The sequence below is a fragment of the Tamandua tetradactyla genome, chromosome 5, assembly GCF_023851605.1.
Source record: "Tamandua tetradactyla isolate mTamTet1 chromosome 5, mTamTet1.pri, whole genome shotgun sequence".
NCBI classification, from domain to species: domain Eukaryota; kingdom Metazoa; phylum Chordata; class Mammalia; order Pilosa; family Myrmecophagidae; genus Tamandua; species Tamandua tetradactyla.
Window position 1 is genome coordinate 1,675,677 of NC_135331.1, and position 18,051 is coordinate 1,693,727.

Sequence of the window (18,051 nt, forward strand, 5' to 3'; positions counted from 1 at the left end):
TCCTAGTTACGTACCCAAGAGAAATGAAAACATATGCCCACATGAAAACTACACAAATATTCATATCAACACTGTTCATAATAGCCAAAAGACAGAAACACCTCAAATGCCCATCCAGTGATGAATGGATAAATAAAATGTAGTATTTCCATATAATGCAATATTGTTTGGCTATAAAACAAATAAAGTGTTGATACATGTTACAGCATGAATGAACCTTGAAAACATCACCTGTATGAAAGAAGCCAGTCACAGAAGGTCAAATACTGTCTGATTGCATTTATATGAAATGTTCAGGGAAGGGAAATCTCCAGAGACAGACACTGACTGGTGGTGGCCTAGTCTGGGGGGAGGGAGATGGGGAGTGACTGCTGAAGGGCACTGCGTTTCTTTCGGGAATGATGAAATTACACAGGAGTGATGGCTGCACAACTCTGCAAATACACTAAAAACCACAGAACTATATGTACACTTTAAAAGGTGAAACTTATGGTATGTAAATTGTCTCAATAAAGCTGTTGTTTTTGAAAAGTTATTGTATAGAATGTGAATCATATCTCAATAAACTTGTGTGAAAAAAATGAAAGCACAGTGTGAAACTGCTATCTCCCGTCTCTCCTTTACCACCGTGGAGGCCGTCCGTCTCTAATCTGTCTGCACGCCCACCTGGCCTGAGCTGCTCTTTGACTAAAGAAAGACCACACTACTGCAGCAGCGGCGGCAGTAGATGCAGACGCAGCCCCCGCAGAGGATGATTACTTACTTACCGAGCACTCACACCCTGATTACCACTTTGTTTCCCACTATCACTGAGTCCTCCCCACCCCCAGAGATGTTCCTGATTATCTCCTGCTGTGAGAAAAGTGAGAGCGACTGGCCTGCCCCAGCAGACCACGCTCCCAGCCATGCCCACTGCTGCTACAGCACACACGCAGAGCCCTGCCAATCAAGGGACTCACAGTCCTGTCTCTACACCAGGCACTGCTTCCTTGCTATGCTGCTGTCTCCCCAGTCGGCTGCAGGCCAGAGCCCGTACCCAAAGAGAGGTGGCACGCGAGGAGGAGCAGGCTCACAAGGGATAAGGTGGAAAGGGAGTCAAATTTCAGTCCTACCTCTAACAAGGTAGATGCCTGCAAGCAAGCTATTTAGAACTCACTGAACACTGGATATCTGGGATCAAGAAAAGTCAACTTGACCTAATTTCTTTCTTTTAAAAATATTTTGATTTTGTAAAGATACATTTTATTACCAAAAAAATTAATTACAGGAAAGTATACAGGTGTTAAAAATGGCCAAATTTTCAGCACCTAGAAGTCCACGCATTTAAAATTATAAAGATAGAAACAAGACAGATGACAGATATGACAGATGAAATAGATGATAGATACAGATGACAGATATAAATGACAGAGATAACAGATACAGATGACAGACAGACAGATATGATAGACAGATGATAAACAGGAAGAGAGGGAAGAAGGGAAGGAGGAAAGATGGGGAGAGGAAGATATGGTAACTCCAGAAAAGCAGGAATTTTTAGCCATCTTGCTCACTGCTGTATTATTCCCAGTGCCTGGAAAAATGCCTGGCACCTCACTCAATAGATATGTGCTGAATGGATTAAAGGAAACAACAAAAATTAATAAGTAATTAGCTCTAGGTGCCAGATACGAGGCAAAGTCCTTTCACGAATTACCTATTTAACGCACACAGCAATGGGCACACACTTTTAGCCCCACTTACAAGTGCAGAAACGCAGACCTAGAGGCCATCTTGCCCAAAGCCACCCAGCTGACTGTGTGTGGGCAGGTGTGCCTGCAGGTGTGTGGGCAGGTGTGTGGTTGTGTGGGCGGGTAAAAGTGCAGGCAAGCAGGTGGGTGGGTATTCAAACAGATGTGCAGGCAAGCGGGAGGGTGGATGTGAAGGAGGGTGGGTGTGCAGCAGGTGTACAAGCAAGCAGGTGGGTATTCAGGTGGGTGGGTGTGTAAGCAGGTATGCAGGGAAGTGGGCAAGTGGGTGTGTAGGCTGAATCCCTTGAAGCACTGGATTCAGCACGCAGCTACTGCACCATAAACACACAAATACACAAGTGTGACTTCAACACATGACACCTCTCCATGTGGATAAGCAGGTACCAACACATTTCCTGATGAAGATGCATACACTTGACACACTCCTGGACACTTAAGATGTTTCTCACTGGCCAACATTATATATAATGCTTTGAGGAATGTCTGTGTATCTTCCTACTATGAGGTGTCATCCTAGGGTTAATTTCCAGAAACGGAATTCTATGTTAAGCGTCAAGCATATCATAAATTTTGTTAAATTTTTTCCAGTAACAGGCAATTTCAAAATGCAGGATAACAGTTAGAAAACGATTTCTAAGAAATGCTGTACCCCTACTGCACCTAGGGAAGACAACAGCGATTGACACTGATGAATTTTCTACGTACCTTCCAGAAATCTCTCTCCATTGCCTTTAGAATCAGAGAAGCTGATCGATAGCGCAGAGATTCTGCAGTATACGAAGAGTCCGGGAGCCTGGGCTCTATCAGGCCAGGGTGATTGCAGATCCGCTGGAGCTTCACCAGGATGTTCAGGACGTTGATGAAATGCCCACTCTTTAGAGCCTCCTGTGTTCTGCTCATTCAAGAAAACAATAGGAAATACCTCCACTTCTTTATAAACCTTACCAGACTGGCTCTTCATGATCTATTTTCAAATTTCAGAAACACAGTAACTACTTCAGGTTAATTATGTCAGGCCATTCCAGTCCAAACTCCCCTAGAGATCTTTTCTATATTCACTGCTTCTCCCACTGCTCCCAGCACAGAAGGCGCAACCCCAGAGAACTGGAAGGAGGTGCTGACACGTGGCCCTTGCTCCAGTGCTTCCCCTTCCAGTGCAGAAGGGGAGGCTTGAAGAAGATGCTGGCTACAGTTTGATCATAACTTGGAAGAGTGCTATGAAAGACAAGCAGAGGGCAGCTCAACAGCTTAGGATGAGAATACCTGACCGAGCATGAGGGCCAAGGAAAGGGCAGTATTTAAGGCACAAGCTAAAGGCTTGTAGCAATCAGCTGAGAGAACCCATCCCTTCCATCCTTCGCCAGGGAATGACTGGCTGCCTACTCTTCTGGGCAGAGCACAGGCTGATGAAGGAGACATGGCCCAGAATTCATGAGGCTCCCAGGCAAGTGGAGGGAAGCACAGAAGAGAACTGGTGACAAACTGCGGTCACTTCAGCTCTACCCAAGGAGCACTAGAGAGGCAGGGTATTGAGTCCCTACTCACGGAAAGCCACTCCAACACCAAGGTCACGGAGAGGTCTCTGCTCATCAAAGCAGAGGAAGCTGGGCAAAGGCGTAACACTTACCCAGGCTGTAGAATGACGTCCTCGTACAGGGCTTTCTGTCGGCTAGAAAGACGACACTTCAAAACATGCTCATATTTCTTTGTCAGTTGCTTTTCCACATCTCTTTTTGTTCTCCTCAAAATAAATGGCTGTGTCACCTGAAAACAAAAAAACAAAAAAAACTATCTATTGTTTCCTTTTCCAAAAAGTAGCAGCAGTGCCCGCTCACAGCACGTCTATGCACGTTTTAACTGACTGAGGTCACAGCTCCCGTACCCTGTGCAGCCGTATGACCACTTTGTGGTAGTAGTCCTGGCTCTCATCAGTAGGGGCTTTCAGAGGAAGGTGCAGGTAGGGTCTGGAAATCCCAGGGATGAGAAAGTGCACCATGGTCCACAGTTCCAGGAAGGTGTTGTGCAGAGGAGCGTCAATGAGAAGTAAACGCTGCTGACTGTAATACAACAAGAGAAATGATGCTGAAATTCCAAAGCACTGAAAGCTGGTTGCAGAATCTTTTTCTTTGAAGACATTTAAGAAAGGGGAAGACAAAGATTTTATGGAGCTAAAGTAAATATTCACAAGCCTTGAAGAAATGGACCAAATTAAATGAATCCTTTAGGCTTCTTTGGACCTACATGCTGTGATAATGGTGAAGGGTAATTGTACCTGAAAGGCAAGTTTTTCTGTGCACGCAATTACCTAAATTTCTTCATAAGATTCCTTTATGTCAACAATGACTTAAAAAAACACCTAATTATGATGGGTAGCACAGAGATTCTGAAGCAAACAATACGTGAGCAGTGTGTCAGACCTCTGCAGGCTGAGGACGGCTTCCCAGTGCTTCTCAGTAAGACTCTTCACGCGCTGCATCTCAGCCACGACCAGGCACTTCCAGCCCACTCTGGTGAAGGAACGGTAGCCCTTAAAGAACTGCTTATAAGACGTGATGCAGATATTGACGCTATTGGGTTCAGTCCATCCCTGCAGCACAAGAAATAAAGCACCAAGAGTCTTCTTATTCCTGTACTTGTCAAAATAAATAAGCTTCAGAATATTTCTGAGGGTTTTCACCACTTAAACTGTTTTTACATAGAGAAATTTCATTCATTTTTCTTAACTTGCTTACTACTCTCATAGAAAATGGCTGAGTTTTGATTTTTGCTAAGTACTTTTGTTAACAAATTAAGAAGCTGCTATGGAATCATTAACAACCGTTATTTGGAAAATAAAGTGATTATCATAAAGGATACTGAAGTGTGCCTAGCTTCTAAATCACAACATCTGTGCAAAGGAAGAAAATGTGTACAGAAAATGATAGGAAATGTGATTATAATACCTATGCTGCAATCGACTGTATTATAAACGTTTAAAAATCAAGTTAATTACTAGAGATAGTAAAAAAGAGAATACATCTCAAGATACTCACTTTTTCAATAAATACTACTTTAAAAAAGTCTAATAAGTCAAAATTTTATCATCAACGAAAAATTACGATCAATATACATTTACTTAGGACCTTGACCCAGAAAGCAGGGAAAGAAAAAAAAGCTCAAAGGTGTTTTAGAAGCTCCTTCGTATTCTACAAATGTTCCTAATAAACATTTCCAGGGAAACTATTTTAAAATCAGACACTGGATTCAGATGTTAGCTCATAAATCTGTTTAATCCAGAGGTGCCGCTACACTGAGGGCCTGACAAGGTTTTGCGGATTAGAGTGACTCTAAACAACTGACTGTCGGGGAGCCCAAGCCCCAAATCAAGAGGCAGATGAAGTCCTCTCTCATGCTTGCAGTAAGCAATGGGCCTCTCCAGACATTTTATTCTGGAAGGAAATCTCCTCACTCTCTGCACGTGCCACACACTCTCCTTGTAGATACTGGCGTGGTTCTCAGAGGTCATCTGAGGTCCAAGAGGCTTAAAGTTTGGGGACAACCTAAAGGCTTGGAATCTCACAAACAAGTGATGCATAACAATTACACTAGGAGTCACATCCCGACATTTTGAAATTTTCTTCTATAAAAATTAAGATAATTTTCTATATTGTTTATGTTTAAAAAAAAATACCTGTCTCTTTGCTTTGAGTTCTCTATGGTTGCCAACATATAAGAGAGTTTTTAGGCCAGGACACCAACGCTTCAGTTCAAGTTCCCACTTGAGTATGTTACAGCTTCTCACAACAACAAGATGGGGGCCCCAATTACCTATGAAGGAACAAAGATACAGAACTTGCCAGCTTAACTAAAATCTTCTGCCAAATACAGGTACCTAGGCTCGACCACAGAAGGTTAATAAGTATTAGTCAAAAGGAAAATGGATGAATGAATGACACAAATATTAAGGTAGACAAACAGTAATCACTTAGAATCTGGATACGTTCCCCCTTGCTCATCACTTCTTTTGTGAAAAGAAGGCTGATACGATCCCTGTCCTACATTACAAACAAGGAACACCCCCTCTGACCAGCCATCTCTGGTACCACAAAATCCACTCAATGGCAGGTGAGTGGACAGGGTGGTGACCCAAAAGCCTGTGGGGGGGAGATGAACGCTAAACATCCCAGCATTGCAGCCTGAAGGCCTGAGCAGACTCCACGCAAGGTGAGAAAACTCGGAGAAAAGTCTATAGGACAGGAGTGGGCAGCGGGTGGTGGGGGCAGCAGTTACTCAGCTGCAGCCTGACTTCTAAACCCATGCCCCCATACCCCCACAGCCTAAAGCAACCCGAGCAGCACGTCAAGAACACTGCCTGGAGAAGGCAAAATTCTACAGGAGACAAGAGCAGAAAAAGCACAACGTGTCTAATAGCCTGCTCCGCTAGCTACATACACAATAGTGCGACACCCAATAGCACAAGGGTGCAGTCGCAGGGCCTGCTGGGTCTCAGCATTTATGTTAGATTTTAAATGTGTATGCTTTATTTCTTCACACAACCATCCACTGCTCAGGCAGACCAAAGAAGTCAGCAAGAAAGTACTGAGCCTTAGCAAATGTGTACTGTTCAAACCAATGTCAACAGATTCTTACCTTCATTACATGCTAGATGGGCAAAAAAGGCAATAATCTGTACTGTTTTACCAAGCCCAGCTTCGTCTGCCAATATGCCATTGAGGTTCTTCCGGTAGAGCTTAGCCAGCCAGTCTAGCCCAATCTTCTGGTAATCTCTGAGAACTCCATACAATAAAGATGGAGTATTAAATTTTACCTGCAATAATGATCAAGCCAAATAATAATGTGTTTTTTAAATAATCATTAAAAGTTTTATTCTTAAAAATGAGTCAAGTCAGTCATTACAACCTTTTACCAAACAATAAAATTATTTTAAAAAAAATAATTATTTTTTCTGACAACTTTTATAGTCATGGAAAAATTTATTTGAAAATACAGAAACCTTTATTCAAGACTTAAAAATATACTCATTTCTAGAAACGATACAGAAAGCGCCCAAAGCCACAACAGAGATAAAAAAGACAGCGTACCCCATCCTGGAACGGCTGGCTGGCTGAGAGAAGCAGCTCGGGTGAGATCGCCGAGGCGCGCGGGCCTTACCGGGCGGGGCGGGAAGCGGCCGGAGTTACTCCCTTCCCCCTTCCCGGGCCGGCTGGGAGAATTGGAGAGGTGGTCCCCTGAAACCAAGGCGACTGGCGCCCACACCACGCGCAGCCCCCGGACCAACTGAGAGAATTGGATCGGAAACCCCCAGGCCGCGGAGAACGGTGACGGGTGCGGGAGGCCCCTTCCAAACCCGTGACTCCCAGGGAACGTGCACTCTCTCGGGCGGGCCGCTGCCGCTGGCGCCCTCCCGCCACGCTTGTTGCCCAGGGCCGACTAGGAAATTCGGACGGGCTCTTTCCCTGGCTGCGGCGACCAGCAACCCTCCCTGCGTTCGGACCGAGGGCCGGCTCAAGCCGCTTCGGCTAGCGAACCCCCAGGACGGCGAGAGTTTTCCAAAGTTTAAGGTCCCACAGCACCTTTTACTGGTGGGACCCGCAGACAAACGTGTGCCACGAGCGCCACCTACTGGGCAGGATAAGAAAAACAGAACCCAGAGATTTCACAGAAAAATATTACAACCTTGCTGGGTCCAACACCAAGAGAAATCTGAATAAATGCCCAGACGCCAGCAGCAGAAGATAACTGTCCATGCTCAAAAGATTGAGAATATGGCTCAGTCAAAGGAACAAACCAATAGCTCAAATGAGACACAAGAGCTGAGACAACTAATGCTGAATATACGAACAGAAATGGAAAACCTCTTCAAAAATGAAATCAATAAATTGAGGGAGGACATGAAGAGGACATGGGCTGAACATAAAGAAGAAATAGAAAAACTGAAAAAACAAATCGCAGAACTTATGGAAGTGAAGGATAAAGTAGCAAACATAGAAAAAATAATGGATAGCTACAATGATAGATTTAAAGAGACAGAAGATAGAATTAGTGATTTGGAGGATGGAACATCTGAATTCCAAAAAGAAACAGAAACTATCGGGAAAAGAATGGAAAAATTTGAACAGGGTATCAGGGAACTCAAGGACAATATGAACCGCACAAATATACGTGTTGTGGGTGTCCCAGAAGGAGAAGAGAAGGGAAAAGGAGGAGAAAAACTAATGGAAGAAATTTTCACTGAAAATTTCCCAACTCTTATGAAAGACCTAAAATTACAGATCCAAGAAGTGCAGCGCACCCCAAAGAGATTAGACCCAAATAGGCGTTCTCCAAGACACTTACTAGTTAGAATGTCAGAGGTCAAAGAGAAAGAGAAGATCTTGAAAGCAGCAAGAGAAAAACAATCCATTACATACAAGGGAAACCCAATAAGACTTTGTGTAGATTTCTCAGCAGAAACCATGGAAGCTAGAAGACAGTGGGATGATATATTTAAAATACTGAAAGAGAAAAACTGCCAACCAAGACTCCTATATCCAGCAAAATTATCCTTCAAAAATGAGGGAGAAATTAAAACATTCTCAGACAAAAAGTCACTGAAAGAATTTGTGACCAAGAGACCAGCTCTGCAAGAAATACTAAAGGGAGCACTAGAGTCAGATACAAAAAGACAGAAGAGAGAGATATGGAAAAGAGTGTAGAAAGAAGGAAAATCAGATATGATATATATAATACAAAAGGCAAAATGGTAGAGGAAAATATTATCCAAACAGTAATAACACTAAATGTCAATGGACTGAATTCCCCAATCAAAAGACATAGATTGGCAGAATGGATTAAAAAACAGGATCCTTCTATATGCTGTCTACAGGAAACACATCTTAGACCCAAAGATAAACATAGGTTGAAAGTGAAAGGTTGGGAAAAGATATTTCAAGCAAATAACAACCAGAAAAGAGCAGGAGTGGCTATACTAATATCCAACAAATTAGACTTCAAATGTAAAACAGTTAAAAGAGACAAAGAAGGACACTATATACTAATAAAAGGAACAATTAAACAAGAAGACATAACAATCATAAATATTTACGCACCGAATCAGAATGCCCCAAAATACGTGAGGAATATACTGCAAACACTGAAAAGGGAAATAGACTCATATACCATAATAGTTGGAGACTTCAACTCACCACTCTCATCAAGGGACAGAACATCTAGACAGAGGATCAACAAAGAAATAGAGAATCTGAATATTACTATAAATGAACTAGACTTAATAGACATTTATAGGACATTACATCCCACAACAGCAGGATACACCTTTTTCTCAAGTGCTCATGGATCATTCTCAAAGATAGACCATATGCTGGGTCACAAAGCAAGTCTTAACAAATTTAAAAAGATTGAAATCTTACACAACACTTTCTTGGACCATAAAGGAATGATGTTGGAAATCAATAATAGGCAGAGTGCCAGAAAATTCACAAATACGTGGAGGCTCAACAACACACTCCTAAACAACGACTGGGTCAAAGAAGAAATTGCAAGAGAAATTAGCAAATACCTCGAGGCGAATGAAAATGAAAACACAACATATCAAAACTTATGGGACGCAGCAAAGGCAGTGCTAAGAGGGAAATTTATTGCTCTAAATGCCTATATCAGAAAAGAAGAAAAGGCAAAAATTCAGGAATTAACTATCCATTTGGAAGAACTGGAGAAAGAACAGCAAGCTAACCCCAAAGCAAGCAAAAGGAAAGAAATAACAAAGATTAGAGCACAAATAAATGAAATTGAAAACATGAAAACAATAGAGAAAATCAATAAGGCCAGAAGTTGGTTCTATGAGAAAATCAATAAGATTGATGGGCCCTTAGCAAGATTGACAAAAAGAAGAAGAGAGAGGATGCAAATAAATAAGATCAGAAATGGAAGAGGAGACATAACTACTGACCTCACAGAAATAAAGGAGGTAATAACAGGATACTATGAACAACTTTACGCTAATAAATACAACAATTTAGAGGAAATGGACGGGTTCCTGGAAAGACATGAACAACCAACTTTGACTCAAGAAGACATAGATGACCTCAACAAACCAATCACAAGTAAAGAAATTGAATCTGTCATTCAAAAGCTTCCTAAAAAGAAAAGTCCAGGACCAGATGGCTTCACATGTGAATTCTACCAAACGTTCCAGAAAGAATTAGTACCAATTCTCTTCAAACTCTTCAAAAAAATCGAAGTGGAGGGAAAACTACCTAATTCATTCTATGAAGCCAACATCACCCTCATACCAAAACCAGACAAAGATATTACAAAAAAAGAAAACTACAGACCAATCTCTCTAATGAATACAGATGCAAAAATCCTCAATAAAATTCTAGTAAATCGTATCCAACAACAAATTAAAAGAATTATACATCATGACCAAGTAGGATTCATCCCAGGTATGCAAGGATGGTTCAACATAAGAAAATCAATTAATGTAATACACCATATCAACAAATCAAAGCAGAAAAATCACATGATCATCTCAATTGATGCAGAGAAGGCATTCGACAAGATTCAACATCCTTTCCTGTTGAAAACACTTCAAAAGATAGGAATACAAGGGAACTTCCTTAAAATGATAGAGGGAATATATGAAAAACCCACAGCTAATATCATCCTCAATGGGGAAAAATTGAAAACTTTCCCCCTAAGATCAGGAACAAGACAAGGATGTCCACTATCACCACTATTATTCAACATTGTGTTGGAGGTTCTAGCCAGAGCAATTAGACAAGAAAAAGAAATACAAGGCATCAAAATTGGAAAGGAAAAAGTAAAACTATCACTGTTTGCAGACGATATGATACTATACGTTGAAAACCCGGAAAAATCCACCACAAAACTACTAGAGCTAATAAATGAGTACAGCAAAGTAGCAGGTTACAAGATCAACATTCAAAAATCTGTAGCATTTCTATACACTAGTAAGGAACAAGCTGAGGGGGAAATCAAGAAACGAATCCCATTTACAATTGCAACTAAAAGAATAAAATACCTAGGAATAAATTTAACTAAAGAGACAAAAAACCTATATAAAGAAAACTACAAAAAACTGCTAAAAGAAATCACAGAAGACCTAAATAGATGGAAGGGCATACCGTGTTCATGGATTGGAAGACTAAATATAGTTAAGATGTCAATCCTACCTAAATTGATTTACAGATTCAATGCAATACCAATCAAAATCCCAACAACTTATTTTTCAGAAATAGAAAAACCAATAAGCAAATTTATCTGGAAGGGCAGGGTGCCCCGAATTGCTAAAAACATCTTGAGGAAAAAAAACGAAGCTGGAGGTCTCGCGCTGCCTGACTTTAAGGCATATTATGAAGCCACAGTGGTCAAAACAGCATGGTATTGGCATAAAGATAGATATATCGACCAATGGAATCGAATAGAGTGCTCAGATATAGACCCTCTCATCTATGGACATTTGATCTTTGATAAGGCAGTCAAGCCAACTCACCTGGGACAGAGCAGTCTCTTCAATAAATGGTGCCTAGAGAACTGGATATCCATATGCAAAAGAATGAAAGAAGACCCATCTCTCACACCCTATACAAAAGTTAACTCAAAATGGATCAAAGATCTAAACATTAGGTCTAAGACCATAAAACAGTTAGAGGAAAATGTTGGGAGATATCTTATGGATCTTACAACTGGAGGCGGTTTTATGGACCTTAAACCTAAAGCAAGAGCACTGAAGAAGGAAATAAATAAATGGGAACTCCTCAAAATTAAACACTTTTGTGCATCAAAGAACTTCATCAACAAAGTAGAAAGACAGCCTTCACAATGGGAGACAATATTTGGAAATGATATATCAGATAAAGGTCTAGTATCCAGAATTTATAAAGAGATTGTTCATCTCAACAACAAAAAGACAGCCAACCCAATTACAAAATGGGAAAAAGACTTGAACAGACACCTCTCAGAAGAGGAAATACGGATGGCCAAGAGGCACATGAAGAGATGCTCAATGTCCCTGGCCATTAGAGAAATGCAAATCAAAACCACAATGAGATATCATCTCACACCCACCAGAATGGCCATTATCAACAAAACAGAAAATGACAAGTGCTGGAGAGGATGCGGAGAAAGAGGCACACTTATCCACTGCTGGTGGGAATGTCAAAGGGTGCAACCACTGTGGAAGGCAGTTTGGCGGTTCCTCAAAAAGCTGAATATAGAATTGCCATACGACCCAGCAATACCATTGCTAGGTATCTACTCAAAGGACTTAAGGGCAAAGACACAAACGGACATTTGCACACCAATGTTTATAGCAGCATTATTTACAATTGCAAAGAGATGGAAACAGCCAAAATCTCCATCAACAGAAGAGTGGCTAAACAAACTGTGGTATATACATACGATGGAATATTATGCAGCTTTAAGACAAGATAAACTTATGAACCATGTAATAACATGGATGGACCTAGAGAATATTATGCTGAGTGGATCCAGCCAAAAACTAAAGGACAAATACTGTATGGTCCCACTGATGTGAACGGACATTTGAGAATAAACTTGAAATATGTCATTGGTAACAGAGTTCAGCAGGAGTTAGAAACAGGGTAAGACAATGGGTAATTGAAGCTGAAGGGATACAGACTGTGCAACAGGACTAGATACAAAAACTCAAAAATGGACAGCACAATAATACCTAATTGTAAAGTAATCATGTTAAAACACTGAATGAAGCTGCATCTGAGCTATAGGTTTTTGTTTTGTTTTGTTTTGATTTTACTATTATAACTTTTATTTTTTTCTCTATATTAACATTCTATATCTTTTTCGGTTATGTTGCTAGTTCTTCTAAACCAATGCAAATGTACTAAGAAATGATGATCATGCAGCTATGTGATGATGTTAAGAATTAATGATTGCATGTGTAGAATGGTATGATCTCTAAATGTTGGGTTAATTTCTTTTTTTCCGTTAATTAAAAAAAAAAAAAAAAGAGAAGGGATAATTGGAGATGAAGGGATACAAACTGTACAACGGGACTGGATATAAAAACTCAGAAATGGACAGCACAATACTACCCAATTGTAATGCAATTATGTTAAAACACTGAATGAAGCTGCATGTGAGGTATAGGTTTTTTGTTTTTGTTTTTTTTTGTTTTTTTTTCTCTTTCTATTATTGTTTTAGTTCTTATTCTGTTGTCTCTTTATTTCTTTTTCTAAATCGATGCAAATGTACTAAGAAATGATGAATATGCAACTATGTGATGTTATTAAGAATTACTGATTGTACATGTAGATTGGAATGATTTCTAATTGTTTTGTTAATTCTTTTTTTAATTAATAAAAAAAAAATTAAAAAAAAATATATACTCATTTCTCTCTCTGAAAACCTACTGTCTAAAAAAATCACAATACAATTCCAATTCACACCCATGAGAATGGATATAATAAAAAAAAGGGGAAATAGTGTTGACATGGATGTGGATAAACTGGAACCCCTGTACACTGCTGGGAGAGATGCGAAATGCAGCAGTCACTGTGGAAAACAGTCTGACGGTTTCTCAAGAGTTAAACAGAATTCCCAAAGAACCTAGCATTCCAATCTTGGAGATACATCCAAAAGAACTGAAAACAGGGACTTGAACTAATGCCAGCACACACATGTTTGTAGGAGCGCTCATCACAACAGCCAAAAGGCAGAAATTACCCAAGTGTCCCTCAAAGAAGGAATGGATAAACAAACTGTGACACAGTCACAAAATTGAGTATTATCTATTGTCCAGTTGCAAAAAGAACTGGTGTCCTGACACATGCTACCACATGGGTGAACCCTGACGACATGATGGTGAATGAAAGAAGTCAGATACAAAAGATCACCATTTACGTGATTCCATTTCTTTGAAATGTCCCAAACGGGTAAGTCCACAGAGACCAGACACAGACAGGGGGCTGCCAAGGGTAGAAGTAGGGAAGGAGGCAGCTGCTTAAAGGCACAGGGCCCCTCTGGGGTGAGGGAAATGTCTCATTGTTTCTGGACACACTGCACTGTGAACGAGCCAAGTGCCATGGAGCTGTTCCTGCTACAACGTTCATTTTACAGATTCCACTCTAATAACAAAAAAGTAAAGCCCAGTGCCTCACCGCAGTCGTGATCCGAGCGCTGCCTTTTGGCAAAATGGCTTCTGCCACAGCAGTTACTTCGGCAATGTCCTTTGTGTTTGGTTTTCCCATCGCCATTCTCTCTGCAGCTTTGAACTGATCCATAATGAAAACAGAATCTATGAGAACCACATCCTTCCGACTGTCCCTGGCACTTGGGCAGCCTTCTGTATCTATGAAGTACAATGAAATGAATAGAATTAAGGATGCTAGAATAGTTTCATGAGCCTACTCGTCATCAAAAACAACAGAAGAAGTTGTTTACAGAATCGGAATACTTCAAGGTACAACTAAGCAGTAATTTTTCTGTTCCACTTCAATCTGTGCTCTACACCTACCAATGCTATCTGGACAAGTATACAAAAACTAAGGACCATTTTGGAAAGCCCTCAAAATATCATATGGAAATGGATTTCCTAGAAATTGGAAAGTGTTTCTCCAGTGACTGGAAACTAGAATCATGCAGGATAAACAAACAGTTACCAGAGTCGAGCCCTTCACCACCGCAGAGGCCACACTGGGATCTGGAAACGGCCTGGCCTCACCTGGGAGCCCCTCTGGGACGCGCTCACCTGTCTCTGGCCTTTCCTCCTGCCCGACCCTCCCTGACCCCACCCGTGGGCATATATTCCTAAGAGTCAGTACAGTGTGAACAAAAAAAGGAAAGTTAGGCTACACAGTTTGTTTCTCTCAAATACTTTTTGTGTATTCAGTCTATCTGTTTATAATGGATAATAGAAATTAAAATAAACTCCTCAAAACTGGTATGTTTAAACAAGCAGCATAGTATGAACAAATATGATAAAATTATAGGTCCATGGAACAATGACTTTTATAAATTTGGAGGAAAATACATCTATGGTCTTCAAACCTTGATCAAGTGATCTGATAACTGTACGAAGTTTATAAATGAAGTTAAATTAAAAAACTGTATTTAATAAAGCAATCTAGTCAATATAAAACTGCATACTAAATACATTTCCAGTTTGTTCCTTCATCAAATCCAAACAAAATGAAAGTAATACTTAAAATCTTATTTCATGCCTCTTTCCTCTGTAAGTCTTTCGGCTACCCGTTTTTAAAACTGAATCCTTAGGAAATGCACTAATCAAAATAAAAGTTTTGTACCAAATAAACATTTTTTGCTTTAGTCTCACACATAAGTTAAAGTTTTAAAATATGATGCAGATGTTTAAGAAATGATCATGATGATGAATATACAACTACGTGATGATATTGAGAGTTACTGATTATATACCAAGAATGGAATGATCATATGGTAAGAAGGTTCGTGTTTGTATGTGGTTATGTTTAAAAAAAATTTTTAAAAAAGCAAAACTGAATTCTTTAAAGATACTAGAAACATACCTTCTTCTTCACTTGTCTCTTCATTATCAGGTTTAGGCTGGGGCCACTGAAAATTTGGCAGGAAGGCACCTTCATACAACTTCATCAAATCAATTAGGGGCAATTCAGCTAGAACGGATTCCAAGAACAGAGGTAATTGTTTTACAACAACAATAGTTGTCAATGAATTAGGAAGAAAAAAGAAGCCAGGAAAGCCAAAGGAAAAAGAAAAAGGTCTCCTTTTCAAATATATAGCCTTTTTCCTCATTTGAGATAATTACTTGGAAAAGCATCTATTTTCTAAAACCAAACTGATTTTATCTAAACATTAAAAATGGTTTTACCTCACACCATATACAAATGACTCAAAATGGATCAACAACCTAACAACACCTACAACCATAAAACTCTTACGAGAAAATGGAGAACACTCAGGACCTTATATCAGGCAATGGACTCCTAGGCTCTAAAACCATAAAACTCTTACGAGAAAACGGAGAACATTCAGGACCTTACATCAGGCAATGGACTCCTAGGCTCTAAAACCATAAAACTCTTACGAGAAAATGGAGAACACTCAGGACCTTACATCAGGCAATGGACCCCTAGGCTCTACGCCAAAAGCACGAGCAACAAAAGAAAAAATCAGATAAATTAAACCCTCAGAACTAAAAACTTCTGTGCACCATAGTGAGGTAGTTCACAAGTTTAACCTCAGTATTATCGTATAACTTTATGAATTTATGTGTATCACCTCAGTATTATTGCTGTATAACTATGAATCTATATGTATCACTTAATGCATTAATGCGTATTACTCTGTACATTTGTGTGCATCACTATAAACTGATGTGTTCATAAAGGTATATAAATGTAAGCTTTCTCAAAGGAAGAAAAGCAGAATGTCTGCCGAGCTGTAAATCATGTCCAGGCTTACTCAAGCATGTCTGAAGATATTCGTGTGCAGAAAGAGACTGTCAGGCCTTTTTCTTGTCACATCCAGGAGCTGCCCTTATCTTGTACAAAAGAGTTCAGCTAAGGGCCAGATAGCAATCCTACCCTGCAAGTTCTGTCTCTCTACTTTTCCAGTGTTTACCACCTGTTCCCTTAGTAACTTCCGCCTTGCTCACTAGCCTACGTCATCTAAAAACAAAGAATACTCGGGGCTCAGACAATGATCAAAGAGTCTGCCTGACCACTTCTCAGAGGCTCAGGTGCTTTCTTGGGTGACAGAGTTTCCCCTACTTCAACAGGACATTAGAAATCATATTTATGATAAGGCTTTAATGTGCAGAAGATATTAAAAAATAACAATAACACCTCTTACAATTCAACAACAAGAACATCAGGAGGGACAAAAAAACCCCCAATTTTAACAAAAGACAATCCAGTTTTTAAAAAGCAAAGGATTTTAATGGAAATTTCTCAAAAAAAGATAAACAAATGGCCAGTAAGCATCTGAAAGGATGCACAACATCATTAGCCATTAGGGAAATTCAAATTAAAACCACATGAGAAGGGCAGGCCACGGAAGCTCAGCAGGCAGAGTTCTCGCCTGCCATGCCAGAGACTTGGGTTCGATTTCCAGTGCCTGCCCGTGCCAAAAACAAAAAACAGAAACAAATAAAACCACATGATATATCACTTCAATACCCACTAGGATAGCTATTATTAAAAAGAAAAATAACAAGTACGGGTAAGGATGTGGAGAAAGTGGAACTCTCATGCACTGCTGGTGGGAATGTAAAATGGTAATGCCACTAAGGCAGTTCCTCAGAAAGTTAGACACAGAAGTACCATGTGACCCAGCAATCCTACTCTTAGGTATATGCCCCGTAAAAATGAAAGCAGGGATTGTACAGCACAGCAATGTTCATAGCAGTATAATTCATAAAAGCCAAAAGGATGAAGCAACCCATGTGTTTATCAAAAGGTGAATGGATAAACAAAATGTGTTATATACATACAATGGAATACTGTCCAGACACAAAAAATAATGAAGTTCTGAAAAATGTTACAACGTGGATGAACCTGGAAACCACGCTGGGTGTGCTGGTTTGAAAGGATGTATGTACCCTAAAAAAGCCATGTTTTAATCCTAATCCATTTTGTAAAGGCAGCCGTTTCTTCTAATCTCTATTCAGCACTGCATATTTGAAACTGTAATTAGATCATCTTCCTGGTGATATGATTTAATCAAGAGTGGTTGTTGAGCTGGTTAGGTGACGACATGTCTCCACCCATTCGGGTGGGTCTTGATTAGTTTCTGAAGTCCTATAAAAGAGGAAACATTTTAGAGAATGAGAGATTCAAAGAGAGCAGAGAAGGACACAGCCAAGAGAAGCAGAGAACCCACAAGCCAGCGACCTTTGGAGATGAAGAAGGAAAATGCCTCTCAGGGCCCCAAGATCTGGGGCCCATCAAGAGTTTTGTTGACTGCTTTTCTTGAGTATGAACTATACTTCCCTGATTTTTTGCATGTTTCGAACTTTTTATTTAAAATGGTTATTTTAGATAATACAACAACTCCGATTCTGATTTTACTTTTTTCCTTTTCCTCTGAGGGTTTTTGCTGTTGCTGGGGAGTTGTTCTGTTAGTTTATTCTTTGTTTTTTTTTTTTTCAGTAACTTACCAGGACTTGATGTGTGGAATCTGTTATTCCTACAGTGTGCAGCTACCAATGTCTCTACTCACTTTTTAAAATTCTTATTCTAATTGCTTTAGCCTGACTTCCTAGGGTTGCCCCCAGGTCTGCACAGGTTATTGGCCAGCC

The 18,051-nt window shown here is 40.1% G+C and overlaps 1 protein-coding gene across 1 annotated transcript in view; it reads right to left on the minus strand.

Annotated features, from left to right (window-relative positions):
- The window catches only part of EP400 (E1A binding protein p400), a 194,152-nt gene that overhangs the window by 85,357 nt on the left and 90,744 nt on the right, over positions 1 to 18,051 (minus strand). Inside the window, 8 exon segments of the mRNA XM_077159524.1 lie at positions 2,457 to 2,643; positions 3,379 to 3,515; positions 3,634 to 3,808; positions 4,169 to 4,338; positions 5,422 to 5,558; positions 6,381 to 6,558; positions 13,913 to 14,103; positions 15,299 to 15,406. Of these exon segments, the coding sequence (XP_077015639.1) occupies positions 2,457 to 2,643; positions 3,379 to 3,515; positions 3,634 to 3,808; positions 4,169 to 4,338; positions 5,422 to 5,558; positions 6,381 to 6,558; positions 13,913 to 14,103; positions 15,299 to 15,406 (1,283 nt within the window).